The sequence below is a fragment of the Anser cygnoides genome, chromosome 3 (assembly GCF_040182565.1).
Source record: "Anser cygnoides isolate HZ-2024a breed goose chromosome 3, Taihu_goose_T2T_genome, whole genome shotgun sequence".
In the NCBI taxonomy this organism is placed as follows: Eukaryota; Metazoa; Chordata; class Aves; order Anseriformes; family Anatidae; genus Anser; species Anser cygnoides.
The window spans coordinates 85,646,254-85,662,734 of NC_089875.1; the positions used below are offsets into that span (position 1 = coordinate 85,646,254).

The window sequence follows — 16,481 nt, forward strand, 5'->3', positions numbered from 1 at the left end:
AAGAAAATTGACACCACATATGGGCTGGTTTGCCCTAAAAAAAGCTGACCGGAGCAGATGGGCAAAGCTTTTTGAAAGGCACAGTCTGATGCCAGTCAAAGGATTTGGGGCAGGCAGGAAAGAAAAATACTTTTGCAGATTGAGAGAGACATGGGGAAGCCCACTGAACATCAAATGCTTTTTTTTTTTTTTTTTTTTTAAGTCTAGGGATTGCTCTTGAGCAGAACTGTTCTTCAGTACTGGTAACATCCTTTCCAACCTCTAGAAAAAGAGGTATGCAACTTTTTAAGTATAGCTTTCAGGAGAAACATCCAGACTCATTTGTTGAAACTAGACCTGCCACATACAACATCCTTTTATGGTTGTTACTGAAGAACTTCATTCTTGATCCTAAACATAGCTATATCTTTCCAACTCTCTGGAGCTGTCATATTTTTGGTATCTAATCTTTCTAATTATAAATAGTCTTACAAGTACTAACTGAATTACAGAAAAAATGTTGGAATGAAACCTTTGTCTACCAGAGGACGTCTCTGGGATTTTTGCTCAATTTTTGTTCATGTTATCATTGCATTTGGGCTTGTTGCTTAAGGTGCCTTTCTGCTCAGCTTTTGAAATTTAGCACTGAAGTCAAAGGAGGTAGGGCTCTGACTTAAAAAAATAAATAAATAAATCCAATCCTAATTCAGCTATGTTTTTTTTTTTGCCCTGTATAGAATTAAAAATGCTTATGTGTCTACTCGTCTTGAAAGGTACTGCTGTCGTACTGTGCATTAGAAGTGTTAAATACTATATACACAGTAACTGGTAATGTAAAACTAAGAAATTGAATGCAGCTACAACTGCTGATTTACATCTTGGGTTCTGATTTTTTAGAGAAAAAGATAAATATGCTGTCAAGATTTCCGATCACATTTAATATGCTTTTGAAATCAGGATTTTTCATTCTGTAATATGATAAAGCAAAAATGCAATTCAGTCTTATGCATCATCTTCCTTATTATTCATATTTATTAGTGAAACACTGATTAGGAAAGCACGACTTCGGTGTTTCTCATGTCTCTGTCGTTTGTATTACAGTTGCTCAGATCTTCTGGTAATATCAGAATTTGTGTGAGAGAAATGATGAATTGGATTGGAAAAAAATGTGAATTAAAAGCAGCAAGACTGTCTAAAACTAATTTAAAATTTATAGTCTGAAACAGTCGGGTAGTTTATTCAGCTTTTATAGGAATGTAAGAATATAAGAAATTCCGTGCTGGGCCAAATCAGCACCCATCTAGCCCAATATCCTCTCACTGAGATCAAGAGGTGTTATTTACAGGAGCACGTGAACTGTCTTTCACTACTCAGTTTTTGTAGTTGTTTCATTACAGATGTTAAGAGGATACAGTCCTGCCTATTTCCTCTAGTATCTGCTCAAGCATCTTTTGACCATCTTCTGTGTAAACACTTCTTGACCTTACTCGTGCTGTCTGTCTGCACAGCCTTTTAAAACAGCAAGTTCCTGAAGTTCAATACAGGTGTAAAATACTCTTTCAATCTGTTTTAAACTGATCTGCTGCTGTTTTAAGTAAGTTGCTTCTAGATCTAGTACTGGGGGATTTGGTGAACAAAATTCTGCATTCATACTGGCAAAATAGACATGGAGAACCTAAACTTTATCCTGGTACTACATCATGCAGTGTTCTTGATAATTATATTTAGGTTTACTGTCCAGTTTGCTCAAGGGACAGCAATGTCATATTTATGCAAGTCCTACTATAAGGCAGGTATCTCTCTATTATGTTAATTTTGCTTTAACACTGCTTTTTTGGAAGCCAGATAGCCTAAATGTTATAGTGATGATACATTGAGGATACTGTTGTAGGTTGAACTGTAGCAGCTTTTCACTTAGGTGCTTAGAATTTGCTTCTGATAGACTTATAAAGACTGTTGAGTTTACTTGGAAACTGTAAATATTCAACTCCTATGATGCCTTTTAAATGACAGGATCTATTCGAGCAGGAAGGAATCCTATAATTAGCAAAGAGTGGGGAAAAAAAAAGGCAACTTAGTCTTTTGGGCAGATTGCTGACAAGAACTGCTTAAACCTCAAAACTTGGTTTTCTGAACTCTAGAGCCTTGAGCTGTTTTAAATTAATTAGCATTTGTTGTCTCTATTGTATTTCTCCATGACAAGCTGTGTAAACTAACAATACTTAGATTAATGAAATGATTTAGGCTTCTAATTTTACTTGCAATACTTTATATATCAGTAAGGCACAAGCAAATTGGGAGCATATGACTCGAGACCATGGAAGGCTAATTTGTGAAGTTGTTGAGGATATTTCCGTTTGTTTGCTGAATGTCTGTGTGCTAACAATAGGATATTGCTGCTGGATGCTTATTTTGAATGCTGTAGCATCAAGGATAAACAGAGCAAGCAATTCTCTTGCTGGGTCCTCTGAACACTGGCCTTAAGCTATAAATGAAATAATTTGTATGACTAATAGGCATAATAATTGATGCCTTTGTGTATATGAATGTGCGAGGCAGGAGGGGAGGAGATCTGGCTGGAAAGGTGGAAGGTATTGTTCCAGGGAATAAAATTGCTGCAGAATTCTAGATTTTCAGACAAATACATTGCTGAATTTCAGTCAAATAATTGCCGAAGGCAGGAGTGTTAGATCTACCCAGAAGTCAGCTGTTGGATAGACTGTGCCCATTTCCCCTCTCTGTGTGGTTAAAAGAGTATTACGTTTGGTCTACATTCTTCTCAGCATGTATGCACTACCAGAATACTTGTTAAGCCTTCAAATTTTTCTTTACCTCACAGTGATCCGAATAGATTTTATGGAGTCATCTGTACTCCTGGAGACAGCAGTACAGCAATCACCAGAGTGCTCCTGTGGATCCTGATTTTGCTGGTTTTCCTGGGGAAAGCAAAATTGTGCAGTGTCTCGTTGAAGACGGCTCTTCTGGGAATGACTCCGGGCATTTATTTGACCTGGATGCGCCTACCTCCAATGCTCCAGCTTGGACTTTTAAGCTCATACTGATCAGTTCAGTTGATATTGATCGAGGCTGCAGTAGCAGAGTTAGTTAGAAGTCGTTTTTTAACCTAAGCACTTTTTTTGTTCCTGGTAGAATTTGATTTTTCTGACCCCCCCCCACAATTGTTTTATGTCAATATGGAAATGTTGATGAGGTGTGTCAGGCATTGTAGTTGCACTTTCTTATGAACTTTTTTCCTTTTTTGCTAGCTTCCAAACTGTCCTGTGTTCCTTACAAAGCAATAAGGCTCAGCAATATATTGTATTTCCTCTTCTTTGTCCAGAGTTGATAGTTTATGATGAAAACAATTGCATACAAAACTGCCGAAATGCTTTTATGTATTTTTACACTATTTTTTTCCCAGATGTTGAACTTCCTCTGGAAGCTGGGGAATATTTTTAATTGGAAAAAAATAAAAAGAATCCACGATCATTTTGACCAGCTGGAATTAGTGCTGGTAGTGTAAAGAATCATCTTCTGAAAACAAGACTGAAACATTGCTCTAAGAAGAGCCTTCAGATGTTTAATGATTCAGTGCACTTTGCATTTAATACCATTAACAAATGAGCTTTATTGGTTGTAGCCATACCTAAAAATCTGTCGTTTGAGACTTCCTGTTTCCAACTATTTGCATATTATTTCTGCAAACTGATGTTCAGCTGTTGTATTTCAAACAGCAGGGGCTGCATGTCATTAATATTATTAAGGTCTCTGAGTTCTGAAGCATTTCGTGATGATTAAGAAAAGCAAATTCTTGTTTGAGTTGAGAGGTTGTTTTATTGGAGATGCTATTTTGTTCTTTCTGAAATTGCTGAAACTCTCAGTGGCTTCTGTAAAAGGAAATCAGTTACTGAGAAGCTGTTTTTGCCCCCCAGTGTAGAAATTTTGCAGACACTTTTATCAACTCTGCAGCTTTTCTTTATGCGTAGGGCCATTCTATGTAACACAGTTATCCTGGTGGCTTTCTGGTATCACCAATTATTTATGATGCAAGTCTTTACTCAGCAAATTGCTGAAAATAATGTAGCAGTGAGTACCAGATAACTGTAAATGTTCATTGATTGCCTTCAGAAGAAATTGAAGAGATCATACTGTTATGGTTGATTATGAAGATGTTAAACTGGAGATTGGAAGGTTTCTAATATCTGAGCAGTGAGGTTCCTGCAAAACCTTTCAGTAAGAATAACATTGCCGAGAAACATAAATGCTTTTAAGATGCAGCATGATAAGAAGATGGGGAGAGGCTCTTCGATGGGGAAAAACTCTTCACCAGGGTGTGTGGTGATAGGACAAGGGATATTGGTTTTAAACTAAACGAGGTGAGATTTAGATTAGATCTTAGGAAGAAATTCTTCGCTCGGCGTGGTGAGGCACTGGCACAGGTTGCCCAGAGAAGCTGTGGATGCCCCATCTCTGGAAGTGCTCAAGGCCAGGCTGGATGGGGCTTTGGGCAACCTGGTCTGGTGGGAGGTGTCCATGCCCATGCGAAGAGGCTGGAACTGGATGGTCTTAAAGGTCCCTTCCAACCCAAATCATAATTCTATGACAAAATTGCAAAAAGGAATGCTTTGACACAGTTTCTTTTCTTGCAGAGAAATAAATGAGCTTTCTGGCAGTGAGATGCCTTCTAGTTCAGTGCACCGGCTGTGTCACAGACCTACCGAAAGACTTCCCAGTTCACCTTCGCTGTATATTGTTTGCTCTCTCTTCAGGGTGAGAAGTTAGCATGTGTGCTGAGAGCCACACTGGTACCACAGTCTCGATTTGGCTCTTGGTCAACAAGATTGTAGTTATGAAGTGTGATGTTTTTTTTTTTAAACCTCTGATGTGTTCTTCTATGTCTGAAGTCCATTCTAATTAACTTTTATTTGCAAAGGATTTGTAGTAGTTTATCTGCAGCTGCCTTTATTTCTGCTGTTGCATCTCCTCTTTGAATGAACTAGCTTACTCAAAGGCGTCTATTTTCACTGTACTGGTGGCTGTGAATCAGTCTTTGCATGCCTTCTTTACTTCCTTTCATCAAATCTGCATTTTCTCTGTCTGTAACATCAACTCCTATTTCAGCACTGACTTAATCATGGAATCACAGAATGGTTTGGATTGGAAGGGACATTAAAGCCCATCCAGTTCAACCATCCTGCCATGGGACACCTCCCACCAGACCAGGTTGCCCAAAGCCCTATCCAGCCTGGCCTTGAACACCTCCAGGGCCTCACCACCCTCACAGTGAAGAATTTCTTCTAAAACATTGACTTGATTAATTAAAATTCAACCTTAAATTAAATTTTGACTTAACCTAGATTTAATCTTCCATTTAAATCCCCTCTTTTTCTTTTTGACTTCCAGTGCTACTCTTGCTCATGTCCAGAACCCAGCTACTGTGCTCTATGCCTTCCTTTTCTGTTCCTCATGCTTCTAAGCTGAGACTAGATTTGTTTGCTCACGATCCATAAAATTTTAAGAAAGTTCACAAAAAATAAAGAGCCAAAATCATCTGTTTTCACGTATCTGGCTGTGTCAAGGTATGTGTGTGTGCCCACTGTAGTTCCCACGGTGGTACCTCAGAAGGGCAGCAGATGGCTTGTGCGATTCCCCCAGCTCTGCTCCGTGCCTGTGGCAGGACTCTGTGGACAGCCACGTAAGTGCTGCAGAGGGCTCCATGAACTTAAGTATGGATTATACAGACACTGATAAATCTCTGTCATAATGCAAGGTGAAAGCTTCTGACTAGTTGAAAGGGAAAACCTGGGAATTAGCTCAGAGGGGAGGAAGTTTAAAAATTAGGGACAGTTTTGTGAAGCATTGGAGGTTATTTATGGAGGAGTACTTCCACTCCCAGAGGAAAGTTGGCTGTTGTGTGAAGACATGTTGGCTGAGGACAGGGAAAAGGGGCTAGGGGAAAGCTGTGCTCTCTAGATTTGCAGTTAGTTTTAAAGACCATTTTTAGGAAAGGAAGTTGTGTGCTTTACTGCTGGTTTAATTTATTTGTTTAGTATTTAATTGCTATTTAAATTTGACCTGTAGCTACGCCTGATATTTTAATGCCAGTGTTGTGCCCTACCCTGCATAGAGCAGGCATCTGTACAAATTCTGCTACAATCACATCAGTGAATAAGGAAAATGATAAAAGTAAACCGTTCCAGGGAAATTACACTTTGAGTCGTAAAGGGGAAGAATGGCATATGCGAAATATTAACTTTAGTAATTAAGCTTTTGTTTGGCAATGGTGTGGATTGAATGAGTGGAAACAGTACTTTGTGATGTTCGTGAATTCTCAGGATCAACTGATTCTGTGATTTGTGATGTTCCTTACTTGGCTGCACGTTATTGTAATTATGTTGTGAAATACTGAATTTGCTTCTCTTATGAAGTCAGTACAGTGCAGAAAAAAAAATTGAATAACTTTAAAGCAGCATGCTGAGAGCTTTTTGTGAACAGTGATTACAACTTTTATTTGTACAGCAAGATAACTTCTCCCTTTGGATTCAGGCATAATGTTCTGGAGTGTCTGGTATTTGTATATACTTCAATATGGAATATAAGCAGCACTGTGAAAATGATTTAGTTTTACCCGAAGGTTTAAAAATCAGAGCCCAGAAAACATTTTTATCTTTATATTGTTCTGAAAATCCATTTCAGCTTCAGAAATGGCCTCCTGCTTGGTATAATAGGTCTTAAAAAGGGTATTAAGGTTTATGGAGCATATGCAAATCTTCGTGTGGCACAGTTAGTATGAATAACCTGCATGAGAACATTAAGCAAAGAGCTTTAATGCCGTGCCTGTGCAACCCAGGGTTTTAGGTACAGGGCAAGAACAATGCTATGCTATCACTGATTATACAAAGCTTTGTTCATTCAGTTTGATTTTATTTTTTTTTTTAAATAACTTCTTTGCCACCTGCCTGGTTGATAATTCTCAGTAAGTGTTACTCTTTGTTGCTAGTCTTGAGCCCTGATCACACGCCTGAAATCAGTGCCATTGGGGTAGGACACTGAAGACTCCCTCTGCGTGCTACTAGGGGCTGGTGTTTGCTCACGGGGTTTGCTGCCTGCCCAGCGTTCACACCACATTGCTGCTCCTCTCCTTCACTGACTCGATAAGGAACTTTGACTGTCCCACTTAAACCAATCCTGCTTTTCAGTCACAGTCTTGGGTTGGCTGCTGAGGTTGCTGTACCAGCTGTTCGCCCGGCCTTTGCAGCACGGATGTCTGAGCCACCTGACAGCCAAGTCCTCAACTGCTGCAGTTTAGAGCATATGGTTGAAAGTAAATTGTTGCCAATTTTGGGTTGCTTAAAGACGCTGCACTGTGAACCATGTCAATTTAGGAAATGAGTGATGAGCGGTTCAGACATCCAGGCAGGGTGACCAGCTGGGAACCATCTCCATCAGCTCTCCTATCCCTGCTCATCAGTCAGGTCACTGGTTACCCAAAACTGAGTGACACAAATAGCTTCCGGTGCACACAATGCACAGAACCAACAAGTTACCAGCTTTACAGCATTTAAACTTTGGTTCTGCATGTTTTGGTTCTGCATGGTTTCGAAAAACAGTAAGTTTTTAAACCATTAATCATTATTTAATAAACCCGTGCTGATTTATCATAATTACATCTATAAATCCATTTCTAATGGCTGTACGCATGCATTTCAACAGTCCCTTCCCTAAGGCCACATTAGTCAGCGTGAGCTTAGGCTGATACATAGACTTTTTTTTCCCCAAACTCATAAGGAAGTGTAAAAAATTTTATGATGTTGCCTTAACAAGGCCCACTGGGATTTGGGATTATTTATCTAAGCCCTTATTACAGACAAAAACTTTTCTATGGTTAGCCATGCAAAGCAAAGGTGCACTGGATTGTCTGAAAAGAACTTTAAAAATGACGAGAATTTGATAAAGGTAGAGCTGAAATCATGGACAGAAGCATGAACTCACTTTCCTCTGTGTCCTTTTTCCCCAAAGCTGAAGTTACTATTAACCATCAGTATAAACAGAAAAATGTAGTGACAGAACTTCTTGAATTCTAAGGCCACTTCACTATACTAGGACCAGCAGTGGAAAACTTTTGTCATTGTTAGAAGGAATCTATTTGCGACACTGAAGAAACCAGAAGGTGAAAAAGATCTGCCTTATGCCGTAACAAGAGGATTAATTCTCTGTACAATTAATGTGATTTCTTAACCTTATCCTTCAGCTCTCAAGTCTCTACTCTGTGTCTGTGAGTTAATTTTTACTCATGTATGCCTCTGTTGGGACCTCAGTTTCGCGTCCCTACTGCCTTCTCCTAGGAAGCTATAGAAGAAGAATTAAATGGAATATATTTCATGAGATACTTTATGTTCAACTCCCTCTTGTTTTCTTGCAGCAATTAGAAAATGATAGAATTTCTAAGGGCTTGGAAATGACAAATCTGATGTAAAATTAGACTGTTGAATTAAATTAAAAAAAAAATGAGCCTAGTATTTTTTTATGAAAAAGATTTTACAAGAGGCCATAGTGTGGTTGGTAAAAAGTTATGTTACACACTTCTGAATCAGCAGAGTTGCTTTATTTTTTCATTTCTTTTGTGAAATCTGAGAAATCTGTGTGTTGAGAAATTTTGCACTCCAATCATAAACATTATGTCAAGAAATTAGTCATTCCTCCTTTGTTCAGAGTTTTGCACTGACAAATGCCTACACGATTTCATTCAGTCTTCCCTTGGGTAAATTTCTGCAGTTTTTGTTCTCAGTGTTTGCTCTTTTGCATTAAGCTTTAATTCTGACTTCTATTACCAAACCTGTAACACTCCTTCTCTGAGTTGAGAGTTAATATGTGACTTCTGTTCATACAGAGGCACTACTGAAGCATCAGACACAACGTTGTTGTAATGTCATGAAACTGAGTTCACCACTTCTGCAGGCATGTTCAGATCCTTTTCATGAATATTTCAAGGATGAACTGTCTGGAATTACTTTGCATTTACTGTGGGGTAAGCACGTTCATGTCAGCAGTTGCAGTGAAGTAGCTGTTAACAGCAGCCTTGGTTTTCCTACAGCATTGCTGTGCACTTCTACCCTTCAGGATGTCAGATACCTGGGGAGGCTTGCCTCTGTTTGCCCAGCCTAGGGCCATGGCCCTTATTTTCTACATGCCTAAAATAAACGTTGGAAGTTTTCTTTTTACTTAAAAAAAAAAAAAAAAAAAAAAAGCTCTGGAAGCTCAGGAATGGAGTATTCTGTTTGATGCATGCTGGCTTTTCAGGTCAGTGGTGCTGCAGCTTGCACCTGAGGAGCAGAGTGGCGCAGCGGAAGCGTGCTGGGCCCATAACCCAGAGGTCGATGGATCGAAACCATCCTCTGCTAGCAGCATTTTCTTCCCCTCTGCTCAGCCCTGCTGAGGCCACACCTGGAGCCTTGTGTCCAGTGCTGGGCTCCCCAGTACCAGAGGGACACGGAGCTACTGGAGTGAGTCCAGAGGAGGGCTACGAAGATGATGAGAGGCCTGGAGCACCTGTCGTACGGGGACAGGCTGAGAGAGCCGGGCCTGTTTAGCCTGGGGAAAGAGAAGGCTGAGGGGAGACCTCACCAATGTGTATGAATATCTGAGGGGAGGGTGTCGAGAGGAGGGAGCCAGTCTCTTTTCAGTTGTGCCCAGCGACAGGACGAGAGGCAGCGGGCACAAACTGAAGCACAGCAGGTTCTGGCTGAACATGAGGGGGCACTTCTGTACTGTGAGGGTGACAGAGCACTGGGACAGAGCCCAGAGGTTGTGGAGTCTCCTTCTCTGGAGATTTTCAAACCCCGCCTGGATGCCATCCTGCGCAACGTGCTCTAGGTGATCCTGCTCGGCAGGGGGTTGGACTAGTCTGGCTTTGAGTGGTAGGTCAATACCACGTTGCTCTGCGTCATCTGCATACATCCCCAGCACAGCAGACTACAATTATGCAACACATTAGGTAAATACCAAGCCATCTGTCCTAATTTAGAGTAAAGTGTATCCCAGGAAGGTATCAAGAAGTGCTAAAAATAAATAAAAGTATTTCAAGGGATGGACAAAGTTAGTCCTTCATGCTGTGCTGTAGGCATATCTTTGACTTCAACCAAGAAAAAAACTGCAGTCTACAGTCATGATAGAACTGTTGCTAATTTGAGATGGTGATGACCATCAGCAGTGCCATCCTCCAGTATGATGCATTGGTCATCAGCAGCGATGTGGCCAAAGCAATCTGTATTTTTATTGTTTCCAGCAAAATTATTTGAATTCTCTCCACCTGCAGTAAGGATGCAGTAAGACATTCTAAAACCGCAGTTTAAAGCCTTAACAGCCATTAAACTGAAGCAGCACTTTCTAAAGCATTGGCCATGCAGTTTTTACGAGAGTAATTTATTTTTCCTTTTGGTGGGACTACATTGCTTTGCTGCAGTTACATTGTACGTTGGAGCTATGCCAACAATTCTTCATGATATGTATCTTCAAGAGCAGTCACAACAGACTTTAGCCAACACCCAGCAAGAGCTAAGCTCCTGTGCTTTCTTGGTTTTGTACAAGAACTCCTTAATTAAGCAAAGTTGCTTCTTTGAAGAGCAGTGAGTTCTGCTTTTGCACCCAGCTAAGCAAAAATGACGTAAAGAATTTTAAAAGGCAGTTTAAGGGAAATATATTGTGAATACATTGAATTGCCTTCCATGTTTTCTTACTATTGATATTGTATTTATAGGATATAAAGCTATTAGAGAGTGTCCAAAGGAGGGCTACAAGATGGTGAGGGGTCTGGAGGGCAAGAGATATGAGGTGCAGCTGAGGTCCCTTGGTTTGCTCAGCCCCAGAGCAGAGCAGGCTGAGGGGAGGCCTCATGGCGGCCTGCAGCTCCCTCACGAGGGGAGCGGAGGGGCAGGCGCTGAGCTCTGCTCTCTGGGGACAGCGACAGGACCCGAGGGAACGGCATGGAGCTGGGACAGGGGAGGGTCAGGCTGGGTGTTAGGGAAAGGTTCTGCACCCAGAGGGTGGTGGGGCACTGGGACAGGCTCCCCAGGGCAGTGGTCACAGCACCGAACCTGCTTTAGTTTTAAGAAGTATTTGGACAACACTTTCAGACATATGGTCTGATTTTTGGGTGGTCCTATGTGGGGTGAGGGGTTGGACTTTTGATGGTCCTTTGGGTCCCTTCCAGCTTGAAATTATTCTAGTCTATGTACATTTGAGCATCACAAGCCCAGCAGGAGCTTTGTTTTCTCTGTGAGCTTGTATTCCTTACAGTCAGATGCTCTGATGAAAATTATAACTGATGAAATTTTATTTTTGCAGCTTGCTGCTTTTACAGCTTAAACTTCTGCCACAAAGCCTTGATCTTGCAGATAAATGAAGAAAGAATTTCCCTCCCCATATGCAGCTACTGTTATGGGGTGGCTCTATGGTTCTAGATGCTGCTGCTATGCCTTTTATAGACTGTGGTTTTGCTGGTAGGATGTGTCATGGGAAGTACCTGGCTGGCTTGGGATTTTATCTCCAAGGTCAGTTCCCGCAAATTAAATTTTCTCTTCATTCTATGATCAGCCTATTTTTGCTTACCTGGTACTGAAACTAAATAAAGATGATAATGTCATAGATGTACTCACTGACCATCTGTGCATGGTATGAGTACTGTCATGAATTTTAGATTTAGTATATTTGAAAGTGTTCATGGTACCACTCATGTAGGTGAACACAAGTCTGCCTTATACTTTGGTGCTTGATTTAGCTTTTCAGAAATTTGTTTTAGATACCGTGAATCTTCAGTGTAAAGGTTGCAGGATAGGTGAACACCTGTTAATCCTTCCCTGTGATGCTTAAGCTTTATTTCAGTGTTTCTTGCAGCTGAAGTTCTGTTTTGTCTTCTGCAGATACTGTACAATTAGTGTTGTTTTGCAGTGGAATGAAAGTATTTTATGGCTGATAGGTTTTACAACTGAAAAGTAATGCTTTGGAAATCTCATAGCAGCCAGCTGGAGGAGGCAAGGCAATGTAAAAAAGCAGTTGGTGCACACCTAAAAACCTTTAATCTGGAGAAGTATGTTGAGCATTACTTGGAAATTACATGCTCCAAGGCGAAGTTACTCCTGGACAGGATTAAAATCTCAAGATTTATTGCCATGAAAAGAGTTGCATTGTGTGGAGATACGTTTCTATGCTTTGAAGGAATAATCTACTTGTAAACAACCATATCTGTGTTGGCACGGTGTGCTAATGCTGTTTTTCTGTTTTCATCCTTTTCCACTTTGAGGGAAAAAAATCTGTGGGCTAAACACAGGACTTATTTGTACTAATAACATTTTTGAATAACTGCACCAAAACCATTGTAGTTACATTTAAGTAAAGAGCCGACAGCTGAGTCTAATAAAAATGTTGGTTGATGTAAACAAAAAGAAAGAGAATTTGACCTGTACAGTGCAAATTGAGGTAGGCAGCTTTTTCTTTTCTCTCTGACTTTCTGTAATTAATTTAAAATAATCAAAGCATGTTGAGAAGTAGTAAAATAATTTAAAATACATAAATAAGTTGAATGTGGTTAAGATTCATATTCAGTTGTCTAATACAAACAAAACCATTTAATCCCTGTCTTTCAATGTACTTTTTAGCCTGGGGTCCTTAATCTATGCTACATATTAGAGTTATAAATGGGAAAACTGCAAGTGTAATATGTTTTAAATCACAGAAGCATTCATTTGATCAAAAAGCATAATTTTACTTAAAAGGCCCTTTGAAATATTACAAGAACATTTGATACTTCTTATGTCAGCTATTTTGAAAGATATTATGGCAATGGGCAGATGGTACTCTGGCGAGGTTAAATTTGAATTTGCATTACAAGCCTTTCTTATTAGTATTAAATAACTTGTCTCTGTCAGATGGCAACACACGGAAAGTTGAAAGAGGACTTAATGTTTTGTAGGATGAGAAGTTTAAAAGCTGTTTTTGTAGTGGATATCTAGCTAACTTCTTTTGAAGCACACGCCAGAAGTACATAGTTGTTCAATTTAAAGTATGCATTGCACAGAAAAAAGAAGAATTGTAATAATGGTTGTATGTGTATACATATGTAATATATACTTTATATTACTTAATATTTATGTACAATTACATAATTATATAATAATATACGACTAATTTATGTGTAGTTACATAATATGTGATGTAAATATCAGTAATTTTATGGTAAGACTATTTTACAGAAGATTATTGAAGACTATTTAGAAATACAGTTTCAAAGTTAAATAAACCTTCATCCTGTCTGTATAGTGATGCATTGGTAAAAAGGTTCACAACTTAGAGATGGAGCTAGAATACTTCTGTTGTAGGCCTCTGTAGTCGACTGTACTAAACATAAAAAAGCAGCCCCTCATGTTGTGGGTGCCTGGATTACTGCTGTATGTTCTCTTACTCCCTTTGATAAGTTCTACTACTCTTGCTCATCTCCTTGTAAGGACACCAGTGGGTTAAATTTTCATTCTTGCCTTCACTGTCTTTTCAGAGAGATTTAATACCTTTTTAATTTGGAATACCATGCAACTAGTTATCCTGGGGAAAGGTCTCTCAAAAAATCACTTGAATGCTCCCAGCTATTGAACACGAATAATAAACCAAGTTAGAACAAGACTGCAGATGTTTGTTTTAGGAGGAAAACAGTGTCTTGATTCTGTAAAGAATTTTTTTTCCAAAGGATTTTGGTGTAGGTTGCTGTAGGCAGTGTGAAAGCACTGCACTTCTTACTGTTCCATATTATTTAAATTTTAGCAAGAGTTTAGAAGCTAATGAGCATGCATTGATTTTTATGTCATTTTTAGATCATTGCAGGGATAATTATAAGTATAAATAACTTAGCCTCCTGGTATATTAAGTATATAGACACATCATCAACTGTAATTTAGAATTGTTTTTAGATTAAATCATTTTTACAAATAGTTATTTAGTTTTGCAAGTTTGTCCTTTGGTTCAATAAAGTCATCTGTCATTTATATCAGTGCTGCAGCTTGTGGAAAGGGCAACTTTAACAAAATTCAGTGAACCCTGAAAGTTAGTGCTGAGCCTTTGTCAGCTTTTATATTAGATTCTTCAGCATGGCTTTGATTCAGCAAAACACTGAAGCCATGGCTAACTTATAATAATCTCCTTCAAGTGTTTCACAGCATTTGGAGCCCTTAAATGCAAAGCACATTTACTTAGATTGTAAATAAACAAGTGAAATTAACCCGGTGCCTTGGCAATAACATTGAATAGTTCTCTGAGTGTGGGCTTTTTTATTTTCCAGTTTTGATTTCTGTAGACTACTCCAAGTTAATGTATTAATGGAAGTAGCTTGGTAAATCAAAGATGGTGATGCGGCAGCTCTGGAAAGGAAAAAAAGGGCTCGCCTGTTCCTCTTCAAAAGCAGAATGTTTTATCTGTTGCTGAGACAGTTGCATTTTAAAGTTAATGTCATGCATGGTAGGGGATGATTACTACTGATAAATGGCTTTGCCATTAATGGAAGAAGCAGAAACTCAATTTCTTTTGAAAAAATGCAGTCTAGTAAGAGTTCTTGTCCAGTTTTTCAAAATCTGATAAGACTCCCAATATTTTTTTCATGATTTCTCTTACTTCACTGATATACTGTGAATGTGTGTTTTTTTTTTGTGAGGACACAGGACATTATGGGTGGGTTCCATGACCTACTGATTGGGTTTGTTTGCTAGTACTTAGGGTCAAGGAATTATAAAAATAAAATGTAATTTATTTTTTTTTGGTGTCTTAAACCTTGCTTTTAAGGACACTATTTTCCCATCTTACTCTGTCTTACATAAACATGGTAGCAACTCATGGGGATCAATTCCTTAATGACCCTTGGAGAAATACCTGATGAATTAAATGTATGTATCTGAAAACATTGTGATCAATTAGTTCTGCTGGAGAAGTAATTGTTTTACCTTTAGTCTTATCTGTAGTCTTATCTGAATACTTGTTTTCAATTTTTGCTCATCTCATGCTTTCAGAATTAGTTGAATTAGGTGATCATGACCAGTCACCATGGGCTTAAAAAAGGCAGGTTCTGCTTGACTAACCTGATCTCCTTCTATGACAAGGTGAAGTGCTTAGTGGATGAGGGAAAGGCTATAGATGTTGTCTATCTAGACTTTAGTAAAGCTTTTGACACCATTTCACACAGTATTCTCTGAAGAAACTGGATGTTCATGGCTTGGATGGGTGTACGCTTCTGCGGGTAAAAAATCGGCTGGGTGGCCAGGCCCAAAGAGTTGTGGTGAATTGAGTTAAATTCAGTTGGAGGCTGTTCATACGTTGTGTCCCCCAGGGCTCAGAACTGGGGCCAGTTCTCTCTAACATCTTTATCAGTGATCTGGATGAGGGGATTGAGTGCACCTTCAGTAAATTCACAGATGACACCAAGTTGGGCATGAGTGTTGACCTGCTCGAGGGTAGGAGGGCTCTGCAGAGGGATCTGGATAGGCAGGACTGATGGGCCAAGACCAGCTGTATGAGGTTGAACAAGGCCAAGTACCGGGTCCTGCACTTGGGGCACAACAACCCCATGCAACTCTACAGGCTGGGAGCGTGGCTACTAGTGGCTGGAAAGCTGCCTGGCAGAAAGAGACCTGGGGGTGCTGGTTGACAGCTGGCTGGATAGGAGCCACCAGCATGCTCGGGTGACCAAAAAGGCTAACAGTATTCTGGCTTGTATCAGAAATAGTGTGGCCAGCAGGACCAGGGAGGCGATGGTCCCCCTCTTCTCTGCTGTGGTGAGGCCACATGTCGAATAGTCTTCAGTTTTGGGCCCCTCACTACAAGAAGGCCATCGAGGCCTTGGAACATGTCCAGAGAAGGGCAACAAAGTTGGTCTAGAGAACAAGTTGTATGAGGAGCCGCTGAGGGGGCACAGCAACCTCAAGGAGGAAGGTTGTAGTGGAGTGGGAGTCAGCCTCTTCTCCCAAGCAAGAAGTGAAACAAGGACAAGAGGAAATGGCCTCAAGTTGCACCAGGGGAAGTTTAGGTTGGATATTAGGAAAAATTTCTTCACTGAAATGGTTGTGAAGTATTGGAACAGGCTGCCCAGTGTAGTGGTTGAGTCACCATCCCCGGAGGTATTCAAAAGATGTGTAGATGTGGTGCTTAGGGACGTGGTTTAGTGGTAGACTTGGCAGTGCTAGGTTAACGGTTGGACTTGATGATCTCAGAGGCCTTTTCCAACCTGAATGATTCTGTGAATTTCAGAAAAGATTTTCTGATATTTTTTAAAGAAAAGCAAATTTCCCTGGATTTCCCATTATTATTACCTAAGCAGCTTTGAAAACAGCACTTCACTTTTAAAAAACTTCACTTTTTAAAAATGTCTTGCTCATATTGCTGTAGGAATTTTACTTTCCTGGCTGTATTTCTTTGACTGGTTATGGGAGCGTGACAATGATATCATGCTCTACATTTTTCCTTCACACATC

General features: G+C 39.8%; 1 protein-coding gene and 1 non-coding gene across 5 annotated transcripts in view; both read left to right on the plus strand.

Annotated features, from left to right (window-relative positions):
• Positions 1 to 16,481, plus strand: part of UBE3D (ubiquitin protein ligase E3D) — an 81,990-nt gene that overhangs the window by 24,795 nt on the left and 40,714 nt on the right. The window contains exon 9 of one of the 4 annotated variants that reach the window (XM_066994617.1): positions 2,819 to 16,302. The exons of the other annotated variants lie outside the window; for them this stretch is intronic. Coding sequence (XP_066850718.1) covers positions 2,819 to 3,041 — 223 coding nt within the window. The 3' untranslated portion in view covers positions 3,042 to 16,302. Of the gene's footprint in view, positions 1 to 2,818; positions 16,303 to 16,481 lie in introns of those variants that run through there. 4 annotated transcript variants of the gene reach the window in all.
• On the plus strand, positions 9,309 to 9,380 carry TRNAM-CAU (transfer RNA methionine (anticodon CAU)). The gene has a single exon. It is a non-coding gene; the product is annotated as a tRNA-Met (tRNA).